The sequence below is a fragment of the Pongo abelii genome, chromosome 15 (assembly GCF_028885655.2).
Source record: "Pongo abelii isolate AG06213 chromosome 15, NHGRI_mPonAbe1-v2.0_pri, whole genome shotgun sequence".
In the NCBI taxonomy this organism is placed as follows: domain Eukaryota; kingdom Metazoa; phylum Chordata; class Mammalia; order Primates; family Hominidae; genus Pongo; species Pongo abelii.
In genome coordinates this window covers 53,820,289-53,847,681 of record NC_072000.2, presented here as the reverse complement: position 1 = coordinate 53,847,681, position 27,393 = coordinate 53,820,289, and the positions used below count along the sequence as shown (strand labels likewise).

The following is a 27,393-nucleotide window of genomic DNA, read 5'->3' as shown; positions in this document are numbered from 1 at the left end:
CCCCGTCTGGGAAGTGAGGAGCGCCTCTGCCGGGCCGCCCATTGTCTGGGATGTGAGGAGCACCTCTGCCCGGCTGCCCTTTGTCTGGGAGGTGAGGAGCGCCTCTGCCCGGCTGCCCCATCTAGGAAGTGAGGAGCGCCTCTGCCTGGCCACCCTGTCTGGGAGGTGAGGAGCGTCTCTGCCCGGCCGCCCCGTCTGGGAAGTGAGGAGCTCCTCTGCCCGGCTGCCCATCATCGGGGAAGTGAGGAGCGCCTCTGCCCGGCCGCCCCATCTGGGATGTGAGGAGCGCTTCTGCCTGGCCGCCACCCCGTCTGGGAAATGAGGAGTGCCTCTGCCTGGCCGCTGTGCAATCTTCCAAGTGTAAAGTGACAGCCTTTCTGCAGGTGTACCCAACAGCTCCGAAGAGACAGCGACCATCGAGAGCGGGCCATGATGACGATGGCGGTTTTGTCGAAAAGAAAAGGGGGAAATGTGGGGAAAAGAAAGAGAGATCAGATTGTTACTGTGTTTGTGTAGAAAGAAGTAGACATAGGAGACTCCATTTTGTTCTGTACTAAGAAAAATTCTTCTGCCTTGGGATGCTGTTAATCTATAACCTTACCCCCAACCCCGTGCTCTCGGAAACATGTCCTGTGTCAACTCAGGGTTAAATGGATTAAGGGCGGTGCAAGATGTGCTTTGTTAAACAGATGCTTGAAGGCAGCATGCTCCTTAAGAGTCATCACCACTCCCTAATCTCAAGTACTCAGGGACACAAACACTGCGGAAGGCCGCAGGGACCTCTGCCTAGGAAAACCAGAGACCTTTGTTCACGTTGACCTTCTCTCCACTATTATTCTATGACCCTGCCACATCCCCCTCTCCGAGAAACACCCAAGAATGATCAATAAATACTAAAATAAAAATAAAAATAAAAAATAAATTGCTACCTCAGTGCTGTTATAAAAGTGGTTTTAATTCTTTTATTAAGAAATTTTTAGAATGAAATTTAGTGTGTTTTTAATCCCTTGTTGGTTTTTTGTGTTTGTTTGTTCGTTTTGAGATGGAGTCTTGCTCTGTTGCCCAGGCTGGAGTGTAGTGGCGCAGTCTTAGCTCACTGCAGCCTCCACCTCCTGAGTTCAAGTGATTCTCCTGCCTCTGCCTCCTGAGTAGCTGGGACTACAGGAGTGTCCCACCATACCTGGCTACTTTTTCTATTTTTGTAGAGATGGGGTTTTGCCATGTTGGCCAGGCTGGTCTCAAACTCCTGGCCTCAAGTGATCCTCCTGCTTTTGCCTCCCAAAATGCTGGGATTACAGGCGTGAGCTAGCACACTCAGCCCCTTGCTATTTTAATAACTATGACTAATAAAGATACTCTCAAGATTTGGGGGTTTCACAGATGTATAATTTTTTTTTTTTTTTTTTTTTTTAAATGAGATGGAGTGTTGTTCTGTTACCCAGGCTAGAATGCAGTGGCGTGATCTCGGCTCACTGCAATCTCCGCCTCCTGGGTTCAAGCAATTCTCTGCCTCAACCTCCTGAGTAGCTGGGATTATAGGCACCCACCACCACGCCTGGCTAATTTTAGTAGAGACAGGGTTTCACCATCTTAGCCAGGCTGGTCTTGAACTCCTCACCTCACGATCCACCTGCCTCAGCCTCCCAGAGTCCTGGGATTACAGGTGTGAGCCACTGTACCTGGCCCCAAATTTTTTTTAATTATGGGATAAGTTTACTCACTTTCTGTTTTGCCAAAATAGGATATATTTTTAAAAATCTGCTATTTCATATAGAGAAAGGTTACTTTTGCCTCATGCCTGTAATCCCAGCACTTTAGGAGGCCAAGGTGGGCAGATCATGAAGTCAGGAGTTCAAGGCCAGCCTGGCCAATATGGTGAAACCCCTTCTCTACTAAAAAATACAAAAATTAGCCGGGCGTGGTGGTGCACACCTTTAATCCCAGCTATTTGGGAGGCTGAGGCAGGAGAATCTCTGGAACCTGGGAGGTGGAGATTGCAGTGAGCCAAGATTGGGCCACTGCACTCCAGCCTGGGTGACAGTGCGAGACTCTGTCTCAAAAAAAAAAAAAAAAAAAGCAAAACTTTATTATCAAAAACAGTATCTTAGACAAGGATTTTATTTAATAAATAGAGCTTTGTTTTAGTAAACATAGCTTTATGATAAGCTCATTAACCTATCCTTAGTTTTCTCATTACATCTCATGCTGGAAGAGATGAGTGGACCAGTTCTGGCTGTCATCCATGGCATTTGAAAATTATTGCTGGGCATGGTGGCTCACGCCTGTAATCCCAGCATTTTGGGAGGCCAAGGCAGGCGGATCACAAGGTTAGGAGTTCAAGACCAGCCTGGCCAACATAGTGAAACCCCGTCTCTACTAAAAATACAAAAATCAGCCGGGCATGGTGGTGCGTGCCTGTAGTCCCATCTACTCAGGAGGCTGAGGCAGGAGAATTGCTTGAACCCAGGAGGTGGAGGTTGCAGTGAGCCGAGATTGTGCCACTGTACTTCAGCTTGGGCAACAGAGTGAGACTTCATCTCAAAAAAAAAAAAAGAAAATTATTGATGTAGTGGATTCTTTGTTTTTTCCTTTGTTACTTCCAAAGGCTTATCTGTCATTAAAGGGGTATCTTTCCCTTTAGTATTGAGAATTTATACGAAATTATAAACTTTTCAGAAGACAGTGTGGCTTACTTGACTCTGACTTTACTTTCTCCTCAAGTGGAAAAAGAAAACCAGAGTATTTTTTTAAATAAGAATATAATGTATTATTGTATTCTTCAGGTATCTAAAACAGCACCAACTGGAGAATATTTGACAACAGGAAGCTTCATGATAAGAGGTAATGTCTTGACAGGAAAAATATCGCTAGACTTGTCAATGGATTATGGAGACAGGTTTGAGGACAGTTTACAAATACTCTTAGAACAGAAACGAATTACTCGGATTTCCTATATGAAGTCTGCTATGAAGTAAAGAAATTTTTGCCTTGGTGTGACAAGTTTAGTGTTTGTCATATCTTCTTCGTGTATATTTTTATTGAGGGCAGTGCACTTTCACATAGTTTAGTTACAAGGGTAAGAAAGTATAGCCTGAACTTATTTCTGAAAATAGAATATTCAGGGTCTGACTGACCCAGAGTGTCAGAGCAAGTGTGTATATTTTTTTCTTCTTAATAACTGTTCCTATACATACTGCCCAGTTCTATAAATGGGAAATGTTATTCTTGACATGGTAAAAGACAAAATGGATATGACCATTAGTGTCATCTGACACTAATTTTTTTTTGGTTTACAAGCAAAAAGTGGAGAAAACTGATTTTTAAAGCATTAATGTACATTATCTTTTGTAGGAAAAAAGAATTTTCTTCCTCCCTCATATCTAATGATGGGGTTTAGCTTCCTTTTTAAGGTACTCTTCAGCTTCTTGGTTGTTTATTTATTTTTTTCCTGATTTTCATTAGTCTTGTCTGAAGCTCCGTCACTGAAAAATAACTATTTCTTTAGGTAGATGAGTCTTGTGTTTGGAGACATCGGGGTGAACGAAAAGTCAGAGTACAGGATGAAGACATGGAGACACTGGCAAGTTGCACAAGTGAACTCATATCAGAGGAAATGGAACAATTAGGTAGTTTATAGATTTTAAGAAATTAGCTTGTGATGTTTTCTGTTACCTAGTTTTGCTTCTAAATCCTTAGAAGATCATGTCTCTTTTGGGATACTCTAAATTTCAAAAAAAAACCCAAAAACCCAAAGTACGTGCTGTTTTACTGAATTTTTTTTTTTTTGGAAATGCTAAATATACTTATTCTAGTGAATTTAAAAGTATTTATCAGGCCGGGCATTGTGACTCATGCCTGTAATCCCAGCACTTTTGGGAGTCCGAGGCAGGTGGATTGCTTGAGCTCAGGAGTTTGAGACCAGCCTGGGCAACATGGCAAAACCCCATCTCTACCAAAAAAATCAGCCAGGCATTGTGAGCGCCTGTAGTCCCAGCTACTGAAGAGGCTGAGGTGGGAGGATTGCTTGAACCTGGGAGGCAGAGGTTACAGTGAGCCTAGATCACGCCACTGCCACTGCACTCCAGCCTGGGCCACAGAATGAGACCCTGTCTCCGAAAAAAAAAAAAAAAAAGTATTTAATTGGATCCATACTAACATACTTTAATGTATGTTTATATAGTGAGACTTCAGTATTTAATGGGTAATGCATAAATGTGTTTAACAAAGATAGACTTAGGTAAATGTGGATTAGCATTTAGTTTTGGGTTTAGGAATTACAAGTGATAGATGAATTTATAAAGTGCAGTGTCTCATGAAATTTGGCTTGATTTAATAAAATATTTGTTTCAAGTAGAGAGCAATTATAGTTGCTGGAATAAATTCACCTGCTACCTGAGGGAACTAGGGAAAATATTCCCACTAAACAAACTACTTTTGTAGTTATTCTCTCTGCTAAGGTCATTCCTTTTTACAGGTAATATTGCATTGTTTCATTTACTATTACTGTTGTGCTGCAAGATTCTGTTGATTGAGGCTCACTATTTCCCTGGGACTGTATAAAGTGCCTTATTTACATTCTTTTCTTTTTTTTTTTCCCCCCCGAGACGGAGCCTCAGTCTGTCACCAGGCTGGAGTGCAGTGGCGTGATCTTGGCTCACTGCAACCTCTGCCGCCCAGGTTCAAGCAATTCTTCTGCCGCAGCCTCCCAAGTAGCTAGGATTACAGGCGCCTGCCACCACCCCTGGCTAATTTTTGTATTTTTAGTAGAGACGGGGTTTCACCATCTTGGCCAGGCTGGTCTTGTACTCCTGACCTCGTGATCCACCTGCCTCGGCCTCCCAGAGTGCTGGGATTACAGGCATGAGCCACTGCGCCTGGCCTATTTACATTATTTTCTATTCTCACAACCATCCTTGTCAGATGAGTGGTGGCGTCTCATTTTGCAGGTGAGGCAGTAGACCCTGTTACTACTATTAGACAGTGTTCCTTTTGCAGAAGAATGAGCACCTGCTATGTGGGCGTTATATAATATGTATTTAAGTTTTTATGTGCAAATTATAATAAAAGCAAAAGTTATGCAACTAATTTTGCTGTCTTGCTTTTTGGAAATACCCAACTAAGGCACGGTTGTGGTTTTCATTGTTGAAAGGGTAGCAATGTCCAAGAAATTTATTGTGGTAAAGGATTGTGGAGATCATTTAGTTCAACCTATTCATGATACAGGTTATTCTTTTGTCTAAGAGTACCCTTTGGGAATGATCAGGCACTTTTCTGTTGATTTTTTGGAGAAATATGGGAGAAACAGTGGAATATTTTTATGACATTTTTAGGAAATCACCTGGCTTGGTTGGTAGTCCCACACTGACTTTCCTTATGAAAATTCTACAGATGGAGGTGACACTAGCAGTGATGAGGATAAAGAAGAACATGAAACTCCTCCTGTGGAAGTAGAACTCGTGACTCAGGTTGACCAAGAGGATATCACTCTTCAGAGTGGTAGAGATGAACTAAATGAGGAGCTCATTCAGGAAGAAAGCTCTGAAGATGAAGGAGAATATGAAGAGGTTAGAAAAGATCAGGATTCTGTTGGTGAAATGAAGGATGAAGGGGAAGAGACATTAAATTATCCTGATACTACCATTGACTTGTCTCACCTTCAACCCCAAAGGTAATTAAAAAATAAAATGTTACATATTATTGTGTAAGCTGAGAATGATGATGAGGTAATCCTTACAAAGATATACCAAGATTGACATCAGTACTTTTACCCTCCATTGTCTTAATACTTTTTCAACATTTGATTGGGTCTCTCTGCAAAGAAATTCCCAGGACCAGGGTAGAAAAATACAGTGCATATAGAGTGGCCAAACTAGATCCAAATAGAAACAAGTAAATGGTTATAAATGCTAAAAACATAACAAAGGCAATTCCATCAAAGAAATGTGTTTTAGTCTATATAATGTTTTGCAGATCATCAGGTGAATAGTCCATAGTTATAAATGCATAATTAACGTAGGGGTAATTCAGAACAGTCTAGGAGTCAGACGGACCAGTATTGGGTCTTAGGGTGTGTCCTTGGGAAAATTACTTTGTGTTTAAGCTTTAGTTTCCTTCTTGGTGAAAACAGAATGGTATCCCTTTCATAGGGATTTGGTGAAGGTTTTATGCGTGTATACCATCTGGCAGTGCCTGACACACAGTAAGTTTTCAATACACGTTACCTATTTAAAAATGTATATGGAAGTGTGGAGAGAGGAGCAATTTGGTTGTATGTTTTTCTCACTTTCCACATTTGAAAATTTGTTGGATTGCCAGTACTTAAGAGTATGATATGGGAATGTTTTGGGACTTTGTAAATGAATGTCTTTTACAGGATAGTAGAGACTCCCTTCTGTTTATTTTCATAGGTCCATCCAGAAATTGGCTTCAAAAGAGGAATCTTCTAATTCTGTAAGCTATTTTCAGTTTTATGAAGAACATCCTATTCTCAGTGAATAATTTTCTACTTTTTAATACTACTTTTCAAAAAAGTTAATAGCAGTGATATTTGCATTTGCTTGTTTTTTTGTTTTAATAGAGTGACAGTAAATCACAGAGCCGGAGACATTTGTCAGCCAAGGAAAGAAGGTAAACACATCTGTGTTAATTAACTAAAAAGCATGTTTTTCTTTCTTTTTTAATTGATAGCTCAGCTACCACAGATTACTTAGCTGTTTAAAGACTTCCTTCATTGAATTTACCAAGATTTAGCACAAATTTTTAGTTTTTAATATTAAGCTCTAATACATTTTTCTGTTTAAGGGCCCTAATCTGTAACTATAATCAATGAAATAGACCTAGTAGAGTAAGTCCTCACTTAACATTTTTTCTTTTTTTTTTTTGAAACAGAGTCTCGCTTTGTTGCTCAGGCTGGAGTGCTATGGCGCAGTCATGGCTCACTGCAGCCTCAAACTCCCAGGCTCAGGCAGTCTCCTGCTTCAGCCTCCCGAGTAGCTGGGACTACAGGCGCATGCCACTACAAAAATTTTTATATTTTTTGTAGAGACAGGGTTTCATCATGTTGCCCAGGCTGGTCTTGAACTCCTGGGCTCAAGTGATCCTCCCACCTTGGCTGCCCAAAGTGCTGGGATTACAGACATGAGCCATTGTGCCCGGCCTTCACTTAACATTTTCTTTTTTTTTTGAGATGGAGTCTCGCTCTGTCGCCCAGGCTGGAGTGCAGTGGCATGATCTCGGCTCACTGCAAGCTCCACCTCCTGGGTTTACACCATTCTCCTGCCTCAGCCTCCCGAGTAGCTGGGACGAGAGGCGCCCACCATCATGCCCGGCTAATTTTTTGTATTTTTAGTAGAGACGGGGTTTCACCGTGTTAGCCAGGATGGTCTCGATCTTCTGACCTCGTGATCACCCGCTTTGGCCTCCCAAAGTGCTGGGATTATAGGCTTGAGCCACCGCGCCTGGCCCACTTAACATTTTCAATAGGTTCTTGGAAACTTGGACTTAAGGGAAACAATGTGTAATGAAACCAGTTTTGCCATGGGCTAATTGATATAAACAAGAATTAAGTTCCTCTGGCATATTTTTGGTCACAAAACCATCACCAAGCTTCTAAATAAAGACCGAAAACTCTTCTAATATTAAACATTAAAATAAATGTAAACTGTACATATATTTAAGAAAGATTAATGAAAGTGAGCAAGATAATTATTTACCCAATTTTTGGTAAATCAATGAGTGATGGCAGTTGTAGTGGTAGTGGGTTAAATCAAGGACTATTTGCAAAGTGAAAATTGTAGAGTACCTCCTACTACCATGAGGTTCAAAACCAAAAATGTGGCACATTCATTCAGCACTTTCATACTACATGGTTGATTGTTGTACATTTGTATGACTATAGTTTATGAATTTTTGACAATCATTTTTATTAAGTCATTCATTCATTCATTCATTCATTTTTCAACCGCTTATTCCAGTTAAGGGTCATTGGTGGCTAGAGCCTATCCTGGCAGGTCAGGGCAAAAGGCCAGAACCAACCCAGAACAGGATGTCATTCCATTGCAGGGCACACGTACCTGCACTCACTCATGCTGGGATAATTTACACACGCCAGTTAACCTGACATGCGCATTTTGGGATGTGAGAGAAAACCTGAGTACCTGGTGAAAACCCACACAGACATGGGGAAAACATGTAAACTCTGCACAGATGGTAGCCGTGGCCAGGAATCAATTTTGTTCTCATTAAAGTTATAACAACGATGTTGAATGAAATGATGTTGTTTGAGGACTTGCTCTAATAAGACCTTTTATTACATAAATGTGTACAATAATGATTTCAGTGTATTACATAGACTAGTTCTAGGGTGATATTGTCAGGAATAAATATGAATACCTGAAATTAAGTAAGTTTTATGTAAGGTAGAAGACTTGATTTTTTGTTTTTTGTTTTTTTTGAGACAGAGTCTTGCTCTGTGGCCCAGGCTGGAGTGCAGTGGCCGCGATCTTGGCTCACTGCAAGCTCTGCCTCCCAGATTCATGCTATTCTCCTGCCTTAGCGTCCCCGGTAGCTGGGACTACAGGCACCCGTCACCACGCCCGGCTAATTTTGTTTTCGTGTTTTTAGTAGAGATGGGGTTTCACTGTGTTAGCCAGGATTGTCTCGATCTTCTGACCTCGTGATCCACCCACCTTGGCCTCCCAAAGTGCTGGATTACAGGTGTGAGCCACCGGGCCTGGCCAATTTTTTTTTTTTTTTTTTTTTTTTAATAGCAGGTCTCAGGAAGCAAGTAGAAGCAAGGGAAGGGTGGAAGGGAAGGGAACAACTACTGTAGGGTGGGAAAGACTAAGAAAACTAAAGCACTCCAGGAAGAGGCCCTAGAACGGAATGGACAATAAAGCCTTTTCATTTGAGAAAGATAATGATTAAACAATTACAGAGACTGAGCACATAGCCCTGTGCTAGATACTTACTGAGTATACAAAGAGGTAAAGTATAAAGCTCATGCCTTCAAGAGGCTTTTGAGTCCTGGATTCAGGAAGTAGTCATAAATATGTAAATAGTGTCTGAAAGTGATAAAGTAGTTCAAGAGTAAGAGATTGCTGTGAGTTCAGATGTTTGGGGAAATAACATCAGAAGTACACCTTAAAAGATATGTTAGCAGTTAAGTAAATGAAGGAGGGAGACTCCAAGAAGAATTAGCATTAACAAAGGGGAGTGCTTCTTTGGGATAATATGCATAGTGCTTTGGGGAAATGATAAATAGACTGAGTTGGAAGGAAGAGAAAGTTTGTGTATTAAATGGTAGATGATATGATTGGAGAAGTAAATTTGGACTAAAAGTGGAGTACTTAAAAGCTAAGGATTTTGGACTGTACCCTTTAAAGTGATACGAAGAGAATGTGACATAGGCAAATGATTAAGGAAGATTAATATAGAAGTTAATGGCCGGGTGTGGTGGCTCACGCCTGTAATCCCAGCACTTTGGGAGGCCAAGGCGAATAGATCACCTGAGGTCAGAAGTTCGAGACCCGCCTGACCAACATGGTGGAACCACATATCTACTAAAAATACAAAGTTAACTGGGTGTGGTGGCACAAACTCCGTTTTAAAAAAAAAAAAAATTCAGAGTATGTAGACTCTGGAGGAAGTCTGGGTGGGATGTAATGAGGACCTGAACTAAGACGTTGGCATTGGGAACAGAAAGAAGAATACCACAGTAATAAAATTTACCCTTCCTTCTTAACCTGTGTGTTTTTTAATCCATTTAGTCAACCAACCAGTCAACAGATGTTTTATTGAATGCCTAAGACCTGCCAACGCTATGTTGGTACAAAGACTACAGATCCCAGTGCCTGGCCATCAAGGTGTTCAGGGGCAAAATGTGCCTAGTGAGTAAGGATGAGTCAGGGGTGACAATATGTTGAGCTTGGATGATGGAAAGAAGGATAAATCCATGAGAGATGAAAAACTTTCATCTTTTTCCCACATGATGATTTTGAGCATCTTTGTATTTTCTAACTTGGTGATTATCAAGTGAAGCAGAAGCCATGACCATTTATATACTGTATATGTGCCTTTCCCATGGAACTTTTTTAGGGCACTAAGAATTTCAAATTGTAAGAATGAAATGTTTCCATATCTTTTTTATTCAGGGAAATGAAAAAGAAAAAACTTCCAAGTGACTCAGGAGATTTGGAAGTGTTAGAGGGAAAGGATAAAGAAAAAGAAAGTACTATACACATTGAAACTCATCAGAACACAAGCAAAAATGTTGCGGCTGTGCAGCCAATAAAACGAGGACAAAAGGTAAACTTCAGGATGATCTATATGGTTCACAGTTAAGTTGTGAGGTTCTTTAATTTTTTAAAGTTGAAGTGAAATAGAAAATGTAGGCCAAAAAATAATCCTGTGTAATTTCCTTTGACTAAAAATTAGTTGAGTAGATACAGCATTTAGGGAACATAGAGATCACTATTAGAAGTTCTTTAGACTTTGAAGATCATCTGCACAGAAGCTCTCATTTTATCTGGAAGAGTAATAGGAGATTATGGCTTGCCAAAGTCACCCAGCTTGTTAAGTAGCAGAGCTGATATTTATTGAGAATTTAGCTCAGTAATTTTTCAATTTTGGTTAGAGTTCTTAGATATTTTGCTAAAAGCGGACGATGAAGAAAGAAGTACTTATGATAGAACATACTCTTTCCACACCGCCCCCGCCCCCACCCGCCTGCTGTCAGCTCCCCCAGGATAGTCTTGCCCTGTCACCCACGCTGGAATGCAGTGGTGCAATCAGGGCTCACTGCAGTAGCCTTAACTCCTTGGCTCAAGTGATCCTCCCATCTCAGTCTTCCAAGTAGCTGGGACCACACAGGTGCATGCCACCATGCTCAGCTAAATTTTTTTTTATTTTTTGTAGCGATGGGGTCTAACTATATTGTCTGGGCTGGTCTCAAACTCCCAGGCTCAAGTGATCTTCCTGCCTCACCCTCCCAAAGTGCTTGTAACTAGAGGTGTGTTAGCCACCATGTCTGGTTACGATATAATACACTCTTCAAAATGCTGTAGCAGCCAGGCGCAGTGGCTCATGCCTGTAATCTTAGCACTTTGGGAGGCTGAGGCAGGTGGATCACTTGAGACCAGGAGTTCAAGACCAGCCTATCCAACATGGTGAACCCGATCTCTACTAAATATAGAAAAATTAGCCAGGCATGGTGGTACATGCCTATAGTCCCAGCTACTCGAGAGGCTGAGGCAGAAGAATTGCTTGAACCCAGGAGGCGGAGGTTGCAGTGAGCCAAGATCACGCCACTGCACTGCAGCCTGGGTGACATGGTGAGACTCACCTGTCTCAAAAAAAAAAATGCTGTAGCAGTATAAAAATGAGGGAATTATGGGCTAATTTATCAGTGTACCCCTTTTAAAAGTTGAATTTCTTTTCAATGTTTTTTTTTTTTTTTTTAGTGACAGGGTCTTGCTCTGTTGCCCAGGCTGGAGTGTAGTGGCTATTTACAGGCATGTTTGTAGCATACTACAGCTTTGAACTCCTGGGCTCACGCATTCCTCCTACCTCAGCCTCCTAAGTAGCTGGGACCACAAGTGCATGCCACCACACTAGGCTATAATCTTTATAAAGATGTTTTATGATCTTTCCTTCTTCCATAGAGGTCAGATTTTCCTATGCTTTTTTCCAGTGAGCTGCAAATGACATGTGCATAAGGAAGGGAAGACTCAACATAATAAAAATATAAATTCCCCTCATATATAAATTCAACATGACTTTAATCAGAATTGAGATTTTAATGCTTGATAAAATAATTCTAAATTTATTTTGAAAGGAGTAAATGCTTGAGAATAGCTAAGGAAATGAGGGATTTCCCTATGAGGTAGTAAAATATTTAATGCTAGAATTTTTACAACAGCACATTATTAACGTAGGAATAGCTAGACAGAAAAAAGTGAGACAGAATAAAATCTAGACACAGGACCACTACCTGATATTTAGCATTTTAGTATGTGATAAAATAATATGCAGATCATTTGAGAAGATATGAAATATTCAAAATGATGGCTAACCATGTGAAAATGGTATCAGTGAATTGCAGGTGGAGAAAGTAAAGAACCACCAATAAAATTAAAAAACAAATGGCAAATCTGGAAAAAAAAAGTGATGAAAGAAATGCTGTGTAAACCTAGAGAATTTTTTTTACCCATCACATTAATAGATACTACATTGTCAATCGTTCAGTAAATGTTTGAGTGTACAACATGGGAATTCCAGTCAAAAGTCTTAACAGTGCTTCTGCCCTTTGACTCAGCAATTCCTCTTATAGGAATTTATCCTAAAAAAAAATTATGGGTATGCACTGAGGACGTTGAAGTTTACAAAAACTGCAATTAATCTTAAGTGTACAACAATATGAAATAACAATAAATGATGCATTTTTACAATGAAATATTCTGCAGATAGGTTAAGTTTCAAGGCAAATCCTGATAGAATGCTTATTAAAATACACTAAATTTTTAGATTATTTTCTGGGGAATTGTCATTTTTACCACTTTGAGTCTTCCTGTGGAAAACTATAATTGTGCAATTATAAAACTATAATTGAGCAATCTGCCCGCCGCAGCCTCCCAAAGTGTTGGGATTACAGACGTGAGCCACTGCGCCCTACCTATTTTTAAAACTTTCATTTCCTAGTTGCTACTTGCTGGTACATGGGAAGACAACTTTCATGTTGATCAAGTAATGGGCAGTCTTAATAGAGCACTTACTAATTTTAATACTTCATCTGTAGGCAGTCATATCGTCTGCAAATTATGGCTTTTCTTCTAGTCTTAGTATCTTTATTTTCCCCATTTTTTTTTGCAGTGACTGAAAAGCAAAAATATAGTGTTTCATAGAAGTAGTAATCGTGTATATATTTGTTAATTCCATTAAAGGAACTGTTTCTAAGATTTTATTATTGCGGGATGTTTCCTTTGGGTTGTTGGAGGACACCTTTTTGAAAGTTATTTTTAATAACGATGAGTTAAATGTTACTGAATGGTTTTTCTGTATCTATTGCATTCTTTTTGTTTGTTTTTTTGTTTTTGAGACAGGGTCTCACTCTGTTGCCCAGGCTGGACTGCAGTGGTATATGGTTATGGCTCACTGCAGCTTCGATCTCCTGGGCCCAAACCATCTTAATACCTCAGCTTCCCAAACAGCTGGGACCACAGGCATGTGCCACCATGTCTGGCTAATTTTTATTTTTATTATTTTTAGAGACAGGCTCTTCCTATTTGCCCAGGCTGGTCTAACTCCTAGGCTCAAGTTATCCTCCTGCTTGGTCTCCGAAAGTGCTAAAATTACAGGCATGGGCCACCATGCCCAGCCTATTGCATTATTTTCTCTGTTAATCAGTCAGTATGGTATATTAGTTGAGAAAAATCTATTAATTGGCCTCCAATTTCTCATACTGTCCCTGCCTGGTTTTTGTGTTTACATTATACCAGTTTCATAAAATAAGTTTAGGACCTTTCCCTGTTTTTCTGCTCTCTAGAACTTTGTATAAAATGGAGATTGTGGCTGGGCACGGTGGCTCATGCCTGTAATCCCAGCACTTTGGGAGGCTGATGCAGTTGGGTCACCTGAGGTCAGGAGTTCAAGACCCGCCTGGCTAACATGGTAAAACCCCATCTGTATTAAAAATACAAAAATTAGCCGTGTGTGGTGGGACCTGTAGGTCCCAGCTTCTTGGAGGCTGAGGCAGAATTGCTTGAGCCTGGGAGGCAGAGGTTGCAGTGAGCCAAGGTCATGCACTGCACTCCAGCCTGGGTGACAGAGCAAGACTCTGTCAAAAAATGGAGATTGTTCCTTGAAATTGGATAGCATTTGCTTATAAAACTAGACCTAATGTTTTGGGTTTTGTGAGGAGATTTTTTTTTTTAGACTGGGTCTTACTTCGTTGCCCAGGCTGGGATGTAGTGTTGCAATCTTGGCTCACTGCAGCCTCGACCTCCTGGGCTCAAGCAATCCTCCCACCTCAGCTTCCCTAGTAGCTGAGACCACAGGTGTGTGCCACCATGCCCGGCTATTTTGAGGAGGTTTTTAAGAACTAATTTCAATTTCTTTAATGATTTTAGGTTTATTCGGGTTTTCTGGGATTTTTTTTGAAGTTGGTTTTCCGAAGTTGTATTTTCTAAGAAACTCTGTTGTCATCAGGTTTTCCATTCCTCAGTCCTGTTTATTGGTAACAATATTCTTTCTCAGTTTTTTTTGAGGTACAGTGTACATAGTAGTAAAATGCACAAATCTTTGGCTCAGTGATTTTTTTTTTTTTTTTTTTTTTTTTGGAGATGGAGTCTCGCTCTGTTGCCCAGGCTGGAGTGTGGTGGCACGATCTCGGCTCACTGCAACCTCCGCCTCCCGGGTTCAAGCAATTCTCCTGCCTCAGCCTCCTGAGTAGCTGGGACTATAGGCGTGCGCCACTACGCCCAGCTACTTTTTGTATTTTTAGTAGCGACAGAGTTTCACCATGTTGGTCAGGATGGTCTCGATCTCTTGACCTTGTGATCCGCCTGCCTCGGCCTCCCAAAGGGCTGGGATTACAGGCGTGAGCCACCGTGCCTGGCCTCAGTGAATTTTTATAAGCACACACATCTGTGAAACCACCACTCAGATCCAGATACTTTACTTGGAATGTTTCCAGCATCCCAGAAGGCTCATGCTTGCTTGCCAATTTCTTTTTCTCTTTTTTGAGACGGGTTCTCACTGTGTTGCCAGGCTGGATGGAGTACAGTGGTGTGATCTCAGCTCACTGCAACCTCTGCCTCCTGGGTTCAAGCGATTCTCCTGCTTCAGCCTCCTGAGTAGCTGGCACTACAGGCACACACCACCACACCCAGCTAATTTTTGTATTTTTAGTAGAGACAGGGTCACTTATGTTGGCCAGGATGGTCTCGATCTCCTGACCTTGTGATCCACCCGCCTCGGCCACCCAAAGTGCTGGGATTACAGGCGTGAGCCACTGTGCCCAGCCAGAAGGCTCATGCTTGCCACTTTCTAAGAATATCCCCACATGACTTTTTTTTTGTTTTTTGAGACAGAGTTTTACTCTTGTTGCCCAGGTTGGAGTGCAATAGCATGATCTCGGCTCACCGCAACCTCTGTCTCCCAGGTTCAAGCAATTCTCCTGCCTCAGCCTCCCAAGTAGCTGGGATTACAGGCATGCACCACCACGCCTGGCTAATTTTTTTTGTATTTTTGGTAGAGACAGTGTTTCACCATGTTGGTCAGGCTGGTCTTGAACTCCTGACCTCAGGTGATCCACCCACCCAGACCTCCCAAAGTGTTGGGATTACAGGTATGAGCCACCGTGCCAGACCCTCACATGACTTTTGGATCCATAAGTATGCATTTCTGTTCATATACATATGAGTGGAATTTTCTGGGTTGTGGCATACATGTTGTTTGCCTTTGTTAGATCCTGTCAATCAGTTTTCCAGAGTACCTGTATCAATTTCCCACCAAGCAGCGTATGAGAGTTCCAGTTGTCCCCCATCCGTAGTAACACTTGGTATTGTTAAGTTTTCTTTTTTCAGTCATTTAAGTGTGTATATGCTGATAGCTCATTTGGCTTTTGTTTCATGTCCCTGATGACTAATGATATTGAACACTTTCTCATGTTTTTTGGACCTTTGTATATCCTCTTCCAAAGCGCCTATTTAAAAAATTGGTTTGTCCTGTCTTTCTAGTTGATGTATAAGGGTTCTCTGCAATCCTGAATACAAGTCCTTTCTCGGATATATGTATTGCAAGTGCTTTTCACACTTTGGGGCTTGCTGTTTTTCACTTTTTAATAGTCTTTTTTGATGAGTAGCATTTTTAAATTCTAAATGAGTCTGATTTATCAGTCTTTTACGGTGTTTGTGTCCTGTTTAGGGAAGTCTTTACAATTTTCAAAATGTGTTATTTCGGTTCCAGTTAACACAGTTAATCAAGACAAAAATCTCTAGGGTGGGACTTAGATGTTTATAGTTTAAAACCCCTAGAGTGATTTGGGGATGTAATCAGGGTAAAGAATCATTGGTTTATTTAATAAAATACAGTCTTGAAAGCCTCTAGAATAAGTGCTAGCCTAGCTTTGCTGCTTTATTTCCTGTTCTTCCTCCATGTGTTCCCTGACTCAAACCAAATGTGATGACTTGCTATTACTGTTCTCTTCCTTTTTAGACTTGCTTTTCCAATACTGTTTTACTTTATTTCTTCCTCACAGTTCTTTATGTTTTGTTAATGTATTCTTACTTCTCTGTGTATCTTCTCTCCACTCTATGGTAAATTCCTTGAGGATGAGGACTTCGGTTATCCAACTTTGTAGCCTTCATATTGTTTATTATAATGGTGCCTTATTCAGTAAGCATTTTTGACAGAGAATATAAAGTAACACCATTTCTTTGCAAGTATTTGTTGACATTTTTTTGCTGCTGAATATTTCCAACCAAAATCTTCTGATTTTGTAGAGTAAAATGAAAAAAATGAAAGAAAAATACAAAGACCAGGATGAAGAAGACCGTGAACTTATCATGAAATTGCTGGGGGTAAATAACATCTAAAAACATTTTTTCTTTTGTTTTTCAAATGGGCATCTAGCCCACTGCCTAGCGTATGACAGGCATTCAATACATTTTTGTTAAAATATTCACAGTATTGAAAATACAACACTGACTGATGTTTCCTCTATGAATTAAAGTCTGCAGGTTCAAACAAAGAAGAAAAAGGGAAGAAGGGGAAGAAAGGAAAAACAAAGGACGAACCTGTGAAGAAACAGCCCCAGAAACCCAGAGGTGGACAGAGGGTCTCTGACAACATTAAGAAAGAAACTCCGTTCCTTGAGGTTATAACTCATGAGTTACAAGACTTTGCTGTAGATGATCCACATGATGACAAGGTAAGTCTACTATACATGTGGGCTTCTGCTTCTTAATTAGGGTGATTACCCATCCGGGGGTTCTCAGGACGTGAGACTTTCAGTGCTAAAAACAAGACAAGTGAGTAACCCTATTCTTAATGGAATGTCATCCAGAAATACAACCTGAAAGACTAAAATTGCAGTATCTTATCTAAGCATGATAATGGTAGTACTGATAGCTGATAACAATTTTGTTACAAGCCTTTAGGAAGTAATCAGTTTTACAGAGAGAAAAACTGATGGGAACTGAGTTAAATTAAGACAGAGAGGCCTGGCACGGTGGCTCACGCCTGTAATCCCAGCACTTTGAGAGGCCAAGGCAGGCAGATCACAAGGTCAGGAGATTGAGACCATGCTGGCTAACGTGGTGAAACCCTGTCTCTGCTAAAAAAAAAAAATACAAAAAAATTAGCCAGGTGTGGTGGTGAGCGCCTGTAGTCTCAGCTACTTGGGAGGCTGAGGCAGAATAGCGTGAACGCGGGAGGCAGAGCTTGCAGTGAGCCGAGATCGCGCCACTGCACTCCAGCCTGGGCAACAGAGCGAGACTCCATCTCAAAAAAAAAAAAAAAAGGAGAGAGAATTGGGATTGTCTTGAAGATGAGTAGAAAATAAATTTTTACTTTCTCTAAGCTTTTCTATAGGAATCTATGCCATATGGTCGTACATAATGTTGAAAATGGGTACACCATTTAAGAGCCAAGTACTTTGCTTACAAAACCAGTGAGTTCGTATTTTTCCAGCTAAGATGATTGCCTAATTGTTTTATTAACAGTACAGCAAGCCCAGCCTTCTGTATATCTTCTTACATGAATATGTACATCTTGAATTTTTTTTTTTTTTTGAGGCAGTCTCGCTCTGTTGCCCAGGCTGAAGTGCAGTGGCACAATCTCGGCTCACTGCAACCTCCGCCTCCCGGATTCAAGCAATTATCCTGCCTCAGCCTTCCGAGTAGCTGGGATTACAAGCATGCACCATCACGCCTGGCTAATTTTTGTATTTTTAGTGGAGATGGGGCTTCACCATGTTAGCCAGGCTGGTCTTGAACTCCTGATCTCAGGTGATCTGCCTGCCTTGGCCTCCCAAAGTGTAGGATTACAGGCATGAGCCACGTGCCCAGCCTGTTTATTTTTTAATAACTTGGTTTAAAATACAGGCCAGATAAAAAATTTTTACTTTTGTCACCAGCATTTTTTTTTTATGTAAAGCTTGAGTTATAATTGTGTGCTCAGTTTAGTGCAGGTAATGCTTACAGGGATTCTGTATTACTATTTTCTTTTTTTTTCCCGCTGAACAGTTGTTGTTTAGTAATACTAAAACTCATTTTGGCTCTTAAAATTTGTACATTATTCTTATGTTCTATAAATCCTAGACTCACAAATACTTACTAGAGGTGTTAATTATTAATGTTCTTTCATGAGTAGGTGCTATGGTCTAAATGTTAATATCCCCCCACAATTCATATATGGGAAGCTAAATACCCAGTGTGATGGTATTAAGAGGTTGGGCCTTTAGGAAGTAGTCACGAGGGCTCTTCTGTCATGAATGAGTGCCCTTTTGCCATGTGAGGACACTGCAGTAAGGTGCCATCTTTTTTTAAGATGAAGTCTCCCTATGTTGCCCAGGCTGGTGTCGAACTCCTGGGCTCAAGAGATCCCCTGAGCTTGGCCTCCCAAAGTGCTGGGATTACAGGTATGAGCCACCACACCCAGCCTAAGGTGCCATCTTTGAGGCAAGCCCTTATCAGACATTGAATCTGCTGGTGCCTTGACGCTGGACTTCCCAGCCTCCAGAACTGTAAGAAGTAAAATTTCTGTTGTTTATAAATTATACAGTCTAAGGTATTTTGTAACAGCAGCCTGAACAGACTGAGACAGTCGGTTATCTCCAGATAGATTTTTCTTAAGCAAACAAAATTAAGCATATTTTATGGGATATGGAGAAAATTTATCCAAAACTGTTGAACAGATATTTAAAAATAAAAGTTCTGTTGACCAGAATTCTCCATTTGCTTTTCTCCTGGCAAACTTATCAACCTTAGTTGTCATTTTAAATTGTCCTTTTAACTTTTGCTGCTTTAAGATATACTTTATATGAAAGTTTCAGTTCCCACCTCCTCTACTTCAGAGAACTACCCTTCTTCTCTTGAATGACACTACTTGCTCAAGTAATAAACACAGACACACACAAACACACATACGAATCCACTTCAGTCTTAGGTAGAATATAACCTTGAGGCCCCCTATCCTGTGGGTCAGAAATGACAGTCTGGTTATATCACTGTTTCTTTCTCCTTATGGTTTAATGGTGTGGAATTTCATTTTACATTATAGCTGACATTTTTATTTTTATATGTTTGGAACAGGAAGAGCAAGATCTGGATCAACAGGGAAATGAGGTATGATTTTATGTTGGGGTTCCTACTGCAACACTGTGATTACAATTCAGTTCCCAGAATGTTTGAAACACAACTTATTAAAACTTAAAAACCTAAGACAAGACTGCAGGCTACGAAGTCAAACTTTCGGGGTCTTAATCCCAATTCTGCTATATGTAACCGTACAAACTTGGAAACATTCTTTGTGCCTCAGTTTCCTCATCTGAAGAATGGCGATAATGTCCCTACCCAGGAGAGGGTTGTTTTGATAACTAATGTATGTAAAGGGCATTTAGAAAAGTTTATGGCACATAGCAAACACTCAAATATCAATTATACTTCAGCACCAAGCATTCTGTCCTAAATCTAAGTTTATTCATATTGTAAAATAAATGGGGGCAATCTCACAGGCAGCACAGCAAATAAGAACTCTGGGATTTCTCCTTAATAATGGGTAAGAGAGAAGGCTGTTCTAGTCCAGGGTTTCTCAACTTTGGCACTATTAACATTAGGGGTTGGTTAATTCTTTGTTGTGGGGTCTGTCCCATTCATTATAAAATGTTTAGCGACATCCTTGGCCTTTACCCACTAGATCCCAGTAGCAGCCCCTACCTCTTCCTTCTCACCCCTCATCGTGTCAACCAAAACTATCTCTAGACATTGCCCATTGTCTTCTGAGGGCAGAATCTCCCCAGGACGAGAAATAGTGGTATAGCCAAGGTATTAGTCCCATTTCCATGTGATAGGACTTAAATCTATTTGTGGTTATTATTGCATCATTTTAATCCACAACAGGTTTCTGCAACTCAGGTAATATCCAATAGTTTTTTTCCTTTTCTTGAGACAGGGTCTCTGTCACCCAGGCTGGCGTTACCCAGTGCAGTGACAGGATCATGGCTCTCCACGTCTACCTCCTGGGCTCAGGTGATCCTCCCCCACTCAGCCTCTTGAGTAGCTGGGACTACAGGCACCCACTATACCCAGCTAACTTTTGTATTTTTTGTAGAGATGGTGTTTCTCCTTGTTGCTCAGGCTGGTCTTGAACTCCTGGGCTCAAGCGATCCACCCACCTCAGCCTGAGCCTTCCAGAGTCCTAGGATTACAGGTGTGAACCACTGCTCCTGGGCCTTCCTTCTCTTAAATGTAACTGTAGGTAGGATTTTGAAAATTATTGTTCTTATTACTTATTATGCTAGGCAAAAATTAAGTAGTAAAGAATATATTTAAACATTGGTCTTCAACTCTTTGGAACTATGAAGCAGAGTTTAAGTACCGCTGTTCCAGCTTAGATGGTATGTGTATCAGGAAAAGATAAAAAATATGTTGAGATATTAATTCAAGTGTTTTAGCATTTTTTTAAAAGGGCGTATAAATTGCCTTTGTAACTGTGATTTTCCCTTTTTAGGAAAACCTGTTTGATTCTTTGACAGGCCAGCCACATCCTGAAGATGTACTACTGTTTGCCATTCCAATATGCGCCCCTTACACCACCATGACAAACTACAAGTAAGTTACCATTAGTTGACAGAACGGCTTTTGTGGATTGTTTTGTAACATCTATTTAGTAACACATGTAATTCCTTTTTAAAGATACAAAGTGAAACTTACTCCTGGAGTGCAGAAAAAGGGAAAAGGTATTTAAATTTGTTTTTTTGAATTATGATTTTAAACAGTTCAGTGACTTAACAGTAGATTATTCTTACTCTTTTTTGTATTTACAGCTGCAAAAACAGCCTTGAATAGTTTCATGCATTCCAAAGAAGCAACAGCAAGAGAAAAAGACTTATTCCGCAGTGTAAAGGTAAAGTTCTCCTTCAGAAAAGGAATGTGGAGACTGACAGTACAATTTAAACTGTTAGCAGTTTTTTGTTATTTTAGTAGAAAATGCTGTCTTATTAGAAGCAGTAAAACCATTTCATCTAAAAGTTTAGAAATGTTTTTCTTTTTTGTCATAAAAGAAACATGATTGACCATACAGGATGTGAAGATATTCAGCAATTTTCTTTTTTTAGGACACAGATTTATCAAGAAACATTCCTGGCAAAGTGAAAGTGTCTGCACCCAATCTTCTGAATGTAAAAAGGAAATAGCTGAAATGAAATTCTAAAATATTTGAGAAGAACCAATTTTATAGCCTTTTGGAAGTTCAAAGATGAAAGCACCACGTATCAGGACTTCCGCATTATAAAAATGAACTAAACATTGCCTTGCTATATTCACCAAAAGGACTTAATTCTTGTTTTTTTCCCAGTTTTATATAGAGGAAACACTGTCTATGATAGGATTTCCTAAAGTATTTGTGGACAGTTAAATGCTAATTATATACATCTATAGTTATTCTACATTTTCTTGAAATTTGGGAGGTTAATACCAAGTATTCTTTTCATGATGTAAAGAAACTGAACAGTGAAGTGGCTTGACTGCTTAAACTATTGGCTTGGTAAGTCTACTGTATATAACATCTAAATATATATTACAGGCCAGCCACAAGGGGTTTAAATATTTAGGATTGTGTCTTGAAAACTAAGTATTGGAGTAGATTTTCTTCTGCTTTCATCGATACTTGTCAAAAAATATATTAGACCAAAATGTAAAATATAAGTAATAATTCTCATGACTCAGCTTAATAACTCCTAGAAGAAATTGGTGTTAATCATTTCTATTCATTTGTAGACCTTCAGGTTTGATCTTAATTTTTTTCCTTGTAGTCTGATTCAGTTCTGTACCATTTTAATTTCCACCTTTAGTAAGTAATTACCAATATAGCATGTTACAGAGTATCTTAACCTATAATACCAGAAGTGCATTTTAGGCTTACCACTAAAGACTCTGACCCACTTTTCCTCTGTCTCTTAACAGAATGGAAAATGAAGTCATCATTATTTCCATTCCTTCATGAGCTATAAAACTTATTAATTAATTAAAAAAAGACTTTTTAATTGACTGGACAACACTTGCCTGTATTCAGCATGACCACTTGCTCCAGCCCCTACACTGAAGCATTAAGGTCAAAGTACTAAACAGTTGTTGATCCCTCCACACTTTGTTTTCCCAGCTTCGTCATAATGTGAATATTAATGTTTAAAAAAAAAAAAAACAAAACCTTTATTATATTAACACTAGGTTACATAACTATAGACTACTCTTGCCATTAAAAAAAAAAATCTATAATGTTTTTAAAAAATGACTTTCAGCATTTTGATGATGGTAAGACTATAATGTTTCTACAGATATATATCCTGAAGTTACCGAAAAGGAAACGTAGCAGCCATTCTTCAGGGTAAAAAGCTCAACCATTACTTTTCTTTTACTTTAATAGAGGACAGCTACTGGTGTTAAATACATTTATTGTAAACTTTAGACACAAAAATAGGTTCTCTAGGCCATTCACATGCACATTAAAACCAACAGGTGCAAACTACAACAATGCATATAATTATACAAATGATGCCACTCTGTGATGTTTACAGGATTGCTGTCCATGCAAGGTGATCATAGGCATTATTTATGAAGCCTTAAGATCCAGAAGTGTTGTTACTACCAAACCTCTGATTAACACTGTGAAGTAAGTGTTTTGGAAGGCAGTTCCATGAGTTGGCTAACATTTCTTTAAAGCAAATGACTGCTTCTAAGCTTAGCCTGAAAGTGGACAAGGAAAGAGAAAAGTAATTTCAGTTTACTGTTTGGAAGTACATTCACTTGAAAAACTACATAAAACATCCCTCTTTCTTTCTTCAAAGATTTTCTTAGGAACTGGTTAAAGCAATGAAGTTTTATTGCCCTTAAATAATCCATAAACCTAGTTTTTTGAGAGTGCTAAGTCTTAGGAAACACAATTTTAAATAATCTAAGTGCCAAGTACAAAGTTACTTACCGTACAAGAGATTTTGGTTGAACTGAAAATATTAGTATTTCATTACTGTGTGCCTGAAAAATAAATAGGAAGAACACATTTAAAAGCAAATGCTTTGCAAGTAAGTTTCAGTAATAATATGAAGGTAGTATACTTACAGCTCTGTGATGGACAAGCAAGTTGTTGGCACATCCACCGAAAACAATCACTTCTCCTTCATCGCTGGCACAAGCTGTGTGCCATAACCTGCATTTAAAACAAAAACTTGAGTTTGAAGTCACCCAGAACACCAGTTGGCCATTTTATACTACCACACAGAGCTATGAAATAAACACTAGCGCTCTTAAGGTAGTTCAGACCAAAACATCATGGCGAGAAGTAAAATCTTAAAGGAAAGTAGCAAAAGCAGATCAATCAATATCTATTTTATCTGGATATTATTTTCTCTCTCTGATCGTTCTCATTTATGCAATGAGGAGTTTGAACTGAACGATCTGTTCTCTAGGTCTTTGTTAACAATAAAAATCGTATGGGAGCTGAGTGGTATATGCCTTCTTCTTCCATAGGTAGGGCCAACTGGCCTTACACAGAACATCTGAGGGATGGTGAAAGCCCTGCTTGAGTAAACTATAAAGTCTCAGAAAGCCTGGTAGTTTTATGGAGAGATCATTTGTGCAAACTGAAGTCTTACTGGCATGACTATACTTGGTTTAGAGGCTTGGGGAAAAAATGCAGGCTTTGAACATGAATTTTGACTGTATCATTTCCTTTAGCATTTTGTTTTGAGATTAACGAGAAAATTATCGGTGTTTAATAACTTCTTTTTTTTGGATGATTTGATTTCTTCATCTTTGTTATACAGTGCTACTGCAAATCTAATTGACAGTTCTTGTTTTTTCCCCATGTATTTTTTTTTTTTTTCCTAAGAGACAGAGTCTTGCTCTGTCACCCAGGCTGGAGTGCAGTGGTGCAATCTCAGCTCACTACATCCTCTGCCTCCTGAATAGCTGGGACTACAGGCATACGCTACCACACCTAGCTAATTTTTCTATTATTTGTAGAGATGGGGTTTTGCCAAGTTGCCCAAGCTGGTCTTGAACTCCTGGGTTAAAGCACTCTGCCTGCCTCAGCCTCCAAAAGTGCTGGGATTACAGCTGTAATCCTGTAATACCACTGCACCTCACCTCCCATGTGATTAAGGTTTAAACATTTTACCCATTCCAGCACCTCTACCCTTTTTTTTTTTGGAGACAGAGTTTCACTCTTGTTGCCCAAGCTGGAGTGCAATGGCACGATCTCAGCTCACTGCAACCTCTGCCTTCCTGGTTCAGGCAATTCTCCTGCCTCAGCCTCTCAAGTAGCTGGGATTACAGGCATACGCCACCATGCCCAGCTAATTTTGTATTTTTACTACAGACGGGGTTTCACCATGTTGGCCAGGCTGAACTCCTGACCTCAGGTGATCCACCTGCCTCAGCCTCCCAAAGTGCTGGGAATACCGGCATGAGCCACCACGCCTGGCCGACCCTCATTTTTAATAAACTTAGATGCAGTTCAGCTCATTGAAGTGAAAAGCTTGATTGTATATTTTAACTATGTGTCAGTTTTATAATGGAAGGAAGAAGCCAAAATAAAAATCCAGCCCTATTCTTCATACACAGATGATGGAAAGGAGATCATTCGATACTAGGATAACATTGGTTTTCTTTTCTTTGAGAAGTAATTCAAACCTTAGTGAATGCTGAGATTTTTATAAATAAGAATGCTGGATATAATGCAGCCAAAACCTCAATTCTTATGTCTTATGCATATTCAGTACATGAATTGCCTTTAAATACCTTGGTTTTTCAGTATATGGATGATTAAATTGTATCCATTCATTTTTACTGATGCAGTAAGTCCAGGCATCACCTGAGTCAAGCAAAGAAATGAAGTATGTTAGTCTGTCAATATGCCATTGACATTTAAAGGGCACAGCTTTGGCAAGAAAGGTAATAGATCATGAGCAGATACAGAGAGTATATTTTCTTTTTTTTTTTTTCCCCTGCAATTAGCCAAGTAAGCCCTTTGCATGTTATAGCTCTTCAGCAGGGCTCTTAAGTGCTCCAGGTTCTTTATTGAACAGAAGTATGCCATATAGTACAATTACAGCTATGTTACAGGATGAAAATTAATTTCAAACCTTCCAACCAACCCTATAAGCCGTCTCATCAGTCTCTCTAATAGACTCATTTTCAGCTATTAGATATGGACGATATATGATGATTTCATTATCATATTTTTCAAGGACTTACTTAGTGGCTGTTTATCAGTGGTAAATCCTCCAAAGAGAAAAAGATGATCTGAAGAAACTGGTGTTAGTGAGTGCCAAGATCGACCAACTGGGCATATGCCTTGTGGAATTCTGAAAATAATAGCTAAGTTACAATATCTGCATTTAGAAGCAGCTACTGTATTTTTAAGTTTTCTTTTAAAATTTATATGTACATGTTATGAAAAAAGAGACCTTAAGTTTAAAAAGGCTTCTTGGTATAAACTACATGCTTTATACTGAAATATTTTCTTTGAAGTTAGGATCAACTTCAGACCTTTTCTTTTCAACAAACACTGAGCACATGCTGGAAACACAAAAATAAAATTCATTCCTTAAGGACCTAGTAATTATGTTTATTTAATTTCATAGTTAAAGAAAAGTTAAACAAGGACATTATATACCAATAGTAGGGAATATAGGGTAAAAACAATCTGAATTTTGGAGAAATTTATCTAAAGTGATACCTACAATTCATTCCACTCCCATGTATCCAGATTAAGATAGTGAAGATCATTCATTCTAGCATCCTAAAAAAGGATAATTAAGTTACCATTTTGAAGAATTCAAAAGCAAGTCATTGAAGTTCTTTGAATACTTACTCGATATCTGCCTCCAAACACAAAGCCTCTATTTCCGACAGTTGCACAGGCATGGGCAGCACGAGGTGAAGGTGCTTTACCCTATTAGAGTCACATAAGCAAGTTAGTGAACTTTTTATAAACAGGTAAAATACCAATGTCTACTCTGGATATGGCATAAGAATATGTAAGGCACTTGAGCTTTTAAAAGTTGGAGTGTAGACTTCTAGACAACAGTCATACTACAAGCTGACTACCAAAACTGGGCATTTTAATTTTCTCTTTTTGAAATGTGTTACTGAATGGGCTGGCTAACATAATAGGCTGCTTTATTTTTTCTCTTTTAAAATAAAGGCTGGCATATTATATCTGTCAGAGGGAAAAGAAATATAATTATCTGTGTCAGAGGGAAAAGAAATCTAATATTTAAGTAATACAAGTTGCAATCTAGTACAGAGTTATTTAATTACAGGTTGAGTATCTGTAATCGGAAAATCCAAAATATGAAATGCTCCAAATCTGAAAATTTGAGTGCCAACATGATGCTGAAAGGAAATGCTCATTGGAGCATTTCGGATCTTTGGATTAGAGATAGTTGACTGTTAAGTATATAATGCAAATATTCCAAAATCTGAAACACTTCTACCACGTAAAATGTATTAGATAGGTTGGGCACGGTGGCTCATGCCTGTAATCCCAACACTTTGAGAGGCCGAGGTGGGCGAATCACAAGGTCAGGAGTTCAAGACCAGCCTGGCCAATGTGGTGAAACCCGTCTCTACTAAAAATACAAAAAAATAGCTGGGCGTGGTGGCGGGCACCTGTAATCCCAGGTACTCCGGGAGGCTGAGGCAGGAGAATCGCTTGAACCTGGGAGGTGGAGGTTGCAGTAAGCAGAGATCCCACCACTGCACTCCAGCCCAGGCAACAGTGCGAGACTCTGTCTCAAAAAGAAAAAAAAAGTATTAGATAATAGATGCTGGGTTAGTCATTTCATACATTCATTAAACTTCTGAGTTCTAGATTTCTTGGAAATCATTAAAGTTATGGATCTTCTCCCCAGAAAACAAGAATGAACTGTCACTTTTACAGTATCTTCCAACTGTGGTGCACCCCTCTCCCCTACCCCACCCCTCCCTGCTGTCTCTAAGTATCCTTAACAATTCATTATTCTTTAGTAACTCACAGTAGTTATAGGCTGGCTCCAGGTAAATGTTTCAGTATCTAAAATATGTACATGATCATTCCATCCTCTTGGATGACTTGAATTCTACAGAAAATAAGAATCTGCGTTATTTTAGAAATGATATTTATAAAATTAGATAG

At 39.5% G+C, this 27,393-nt stretch overlaps 2 protein-coding genes across 7 annotated transcripts in view; one reads left to right on the top strand and one right to left on the bottom strand.

Moving 5' to 3' along the window:
- NEMF (nuclear export mediator factor) overlaps positions 1 to 27,329 on the top strand; it is a 75,358-nt gene extending 48,029 nt beyond the window's left edge. For 3 of the 5 annotated variants that reach the window (XM_063715837.1, XM_063715836.1, XM_063715838.1), the window contains 13 exons: positions 2,784 to 2,841; positions 3,352 to 3,410; positions 3,506 to 3,626; positions 5,389 to 5,668; positions 6,408 to 6,450; positions 6,578 to 6,627; positions 10,152 to 10,305; positions 16,500 to 16,577; positions 16,730 to 16,927; positions 19,311 to 19,343; positions 20,728 to 20,828; positions 20,913 to 20,956; positions 21,044 to 27,329. In XM_063715837.1, coding sequence (XP_063571907.1) covers positions 2,784 to 2,841; positions 3,352 to 3,410; positions 3,506 to 3,626; positions 5,389 to 5,668; positions 6,408 to 6,450; positions 6,578 to 6,627; positions 10,152 to 10,305; positions 16,500 to 16,577; positions 16,730 to 16,927; positions 19,311 to 19,343; positions 20,728 to 20,828; positions 20,913 to 20,956; positions 21,044 to 21,288 — 1,464 coding nt within the window. In that variant the 3' untranslated portion in view covers positions 21,289 to 27,329. The remainder of the gene's footprint in view (positions 1 to 2,783; positions 2,842 to 3,351; positions 3,411 to 3,505; positions 3,627 to 5,388; positions 5,669 to 6,407; positions 6,451 to 6,577; positions 6,628 to 10,151; positions 10,306 to 16,499; positions 16,578 to 16,729; positions 16,928 to 19,310; positions 19,344 to 20,727; positions 20,829 to 20,912; positions 20,957 to 21,043) is intronic. The other 2 variants (XM_024231394.3, XM_024231393.3) reach the window with 1 other exon arrangement.
- KLHDC2 (kelch domain containing 2) overlaps positions 1 to 27,393 on the bottom strand; it is a 50,816-nt gene that overhangs the window by 12,905 nt on the left and 10,518 nt on the right. Inside the window, exons 6-13 of one of the 2 annotated variants that reach the window (XM_002824720.6) lie at positions 27,254 to 27,337; positions 26,089 to 26,169; positions 25,958 to 26,016; positions 25,470 to 25,579; positions 25,014 to 25,086; positions 23,334 to 23,421; positions 23,197 to 23,249; positions 22,653 to 22,961 (exon numbers count right to left, since the gene is read on the bottom strand). In XM_002824720.6, the coding sequence (XP_002824766.1) occupies positions 22,838 to 22,961; positions 23,197 to 23,249; positions 23,334 to 23,421; positions 25,014 to 25,086; positions 25,470 to 25,579; positions 25,958 to 26,016; positions 26,089 to 26,169; positions 27,254 to 27,337 (672 nt within the window). In that variant the 3' untranslated portion in view covers positions 22,653 to 22,837. Of the gene's footprint in view, positions 1 to 22,652; positions 22,962 to 23,196; positions 23,250 to 23,333; positions 23,422 to 25,013; positions 25,087 to 25,469; positions 25,580 to 25,957; positions 26,017 to 26,088; positions 26,170 to 27,253; positions 27,338 to 27,393 lie in introns of those variants that run through there. The other variant, XM_054530639.2, reaches the window with a different exon arrangement.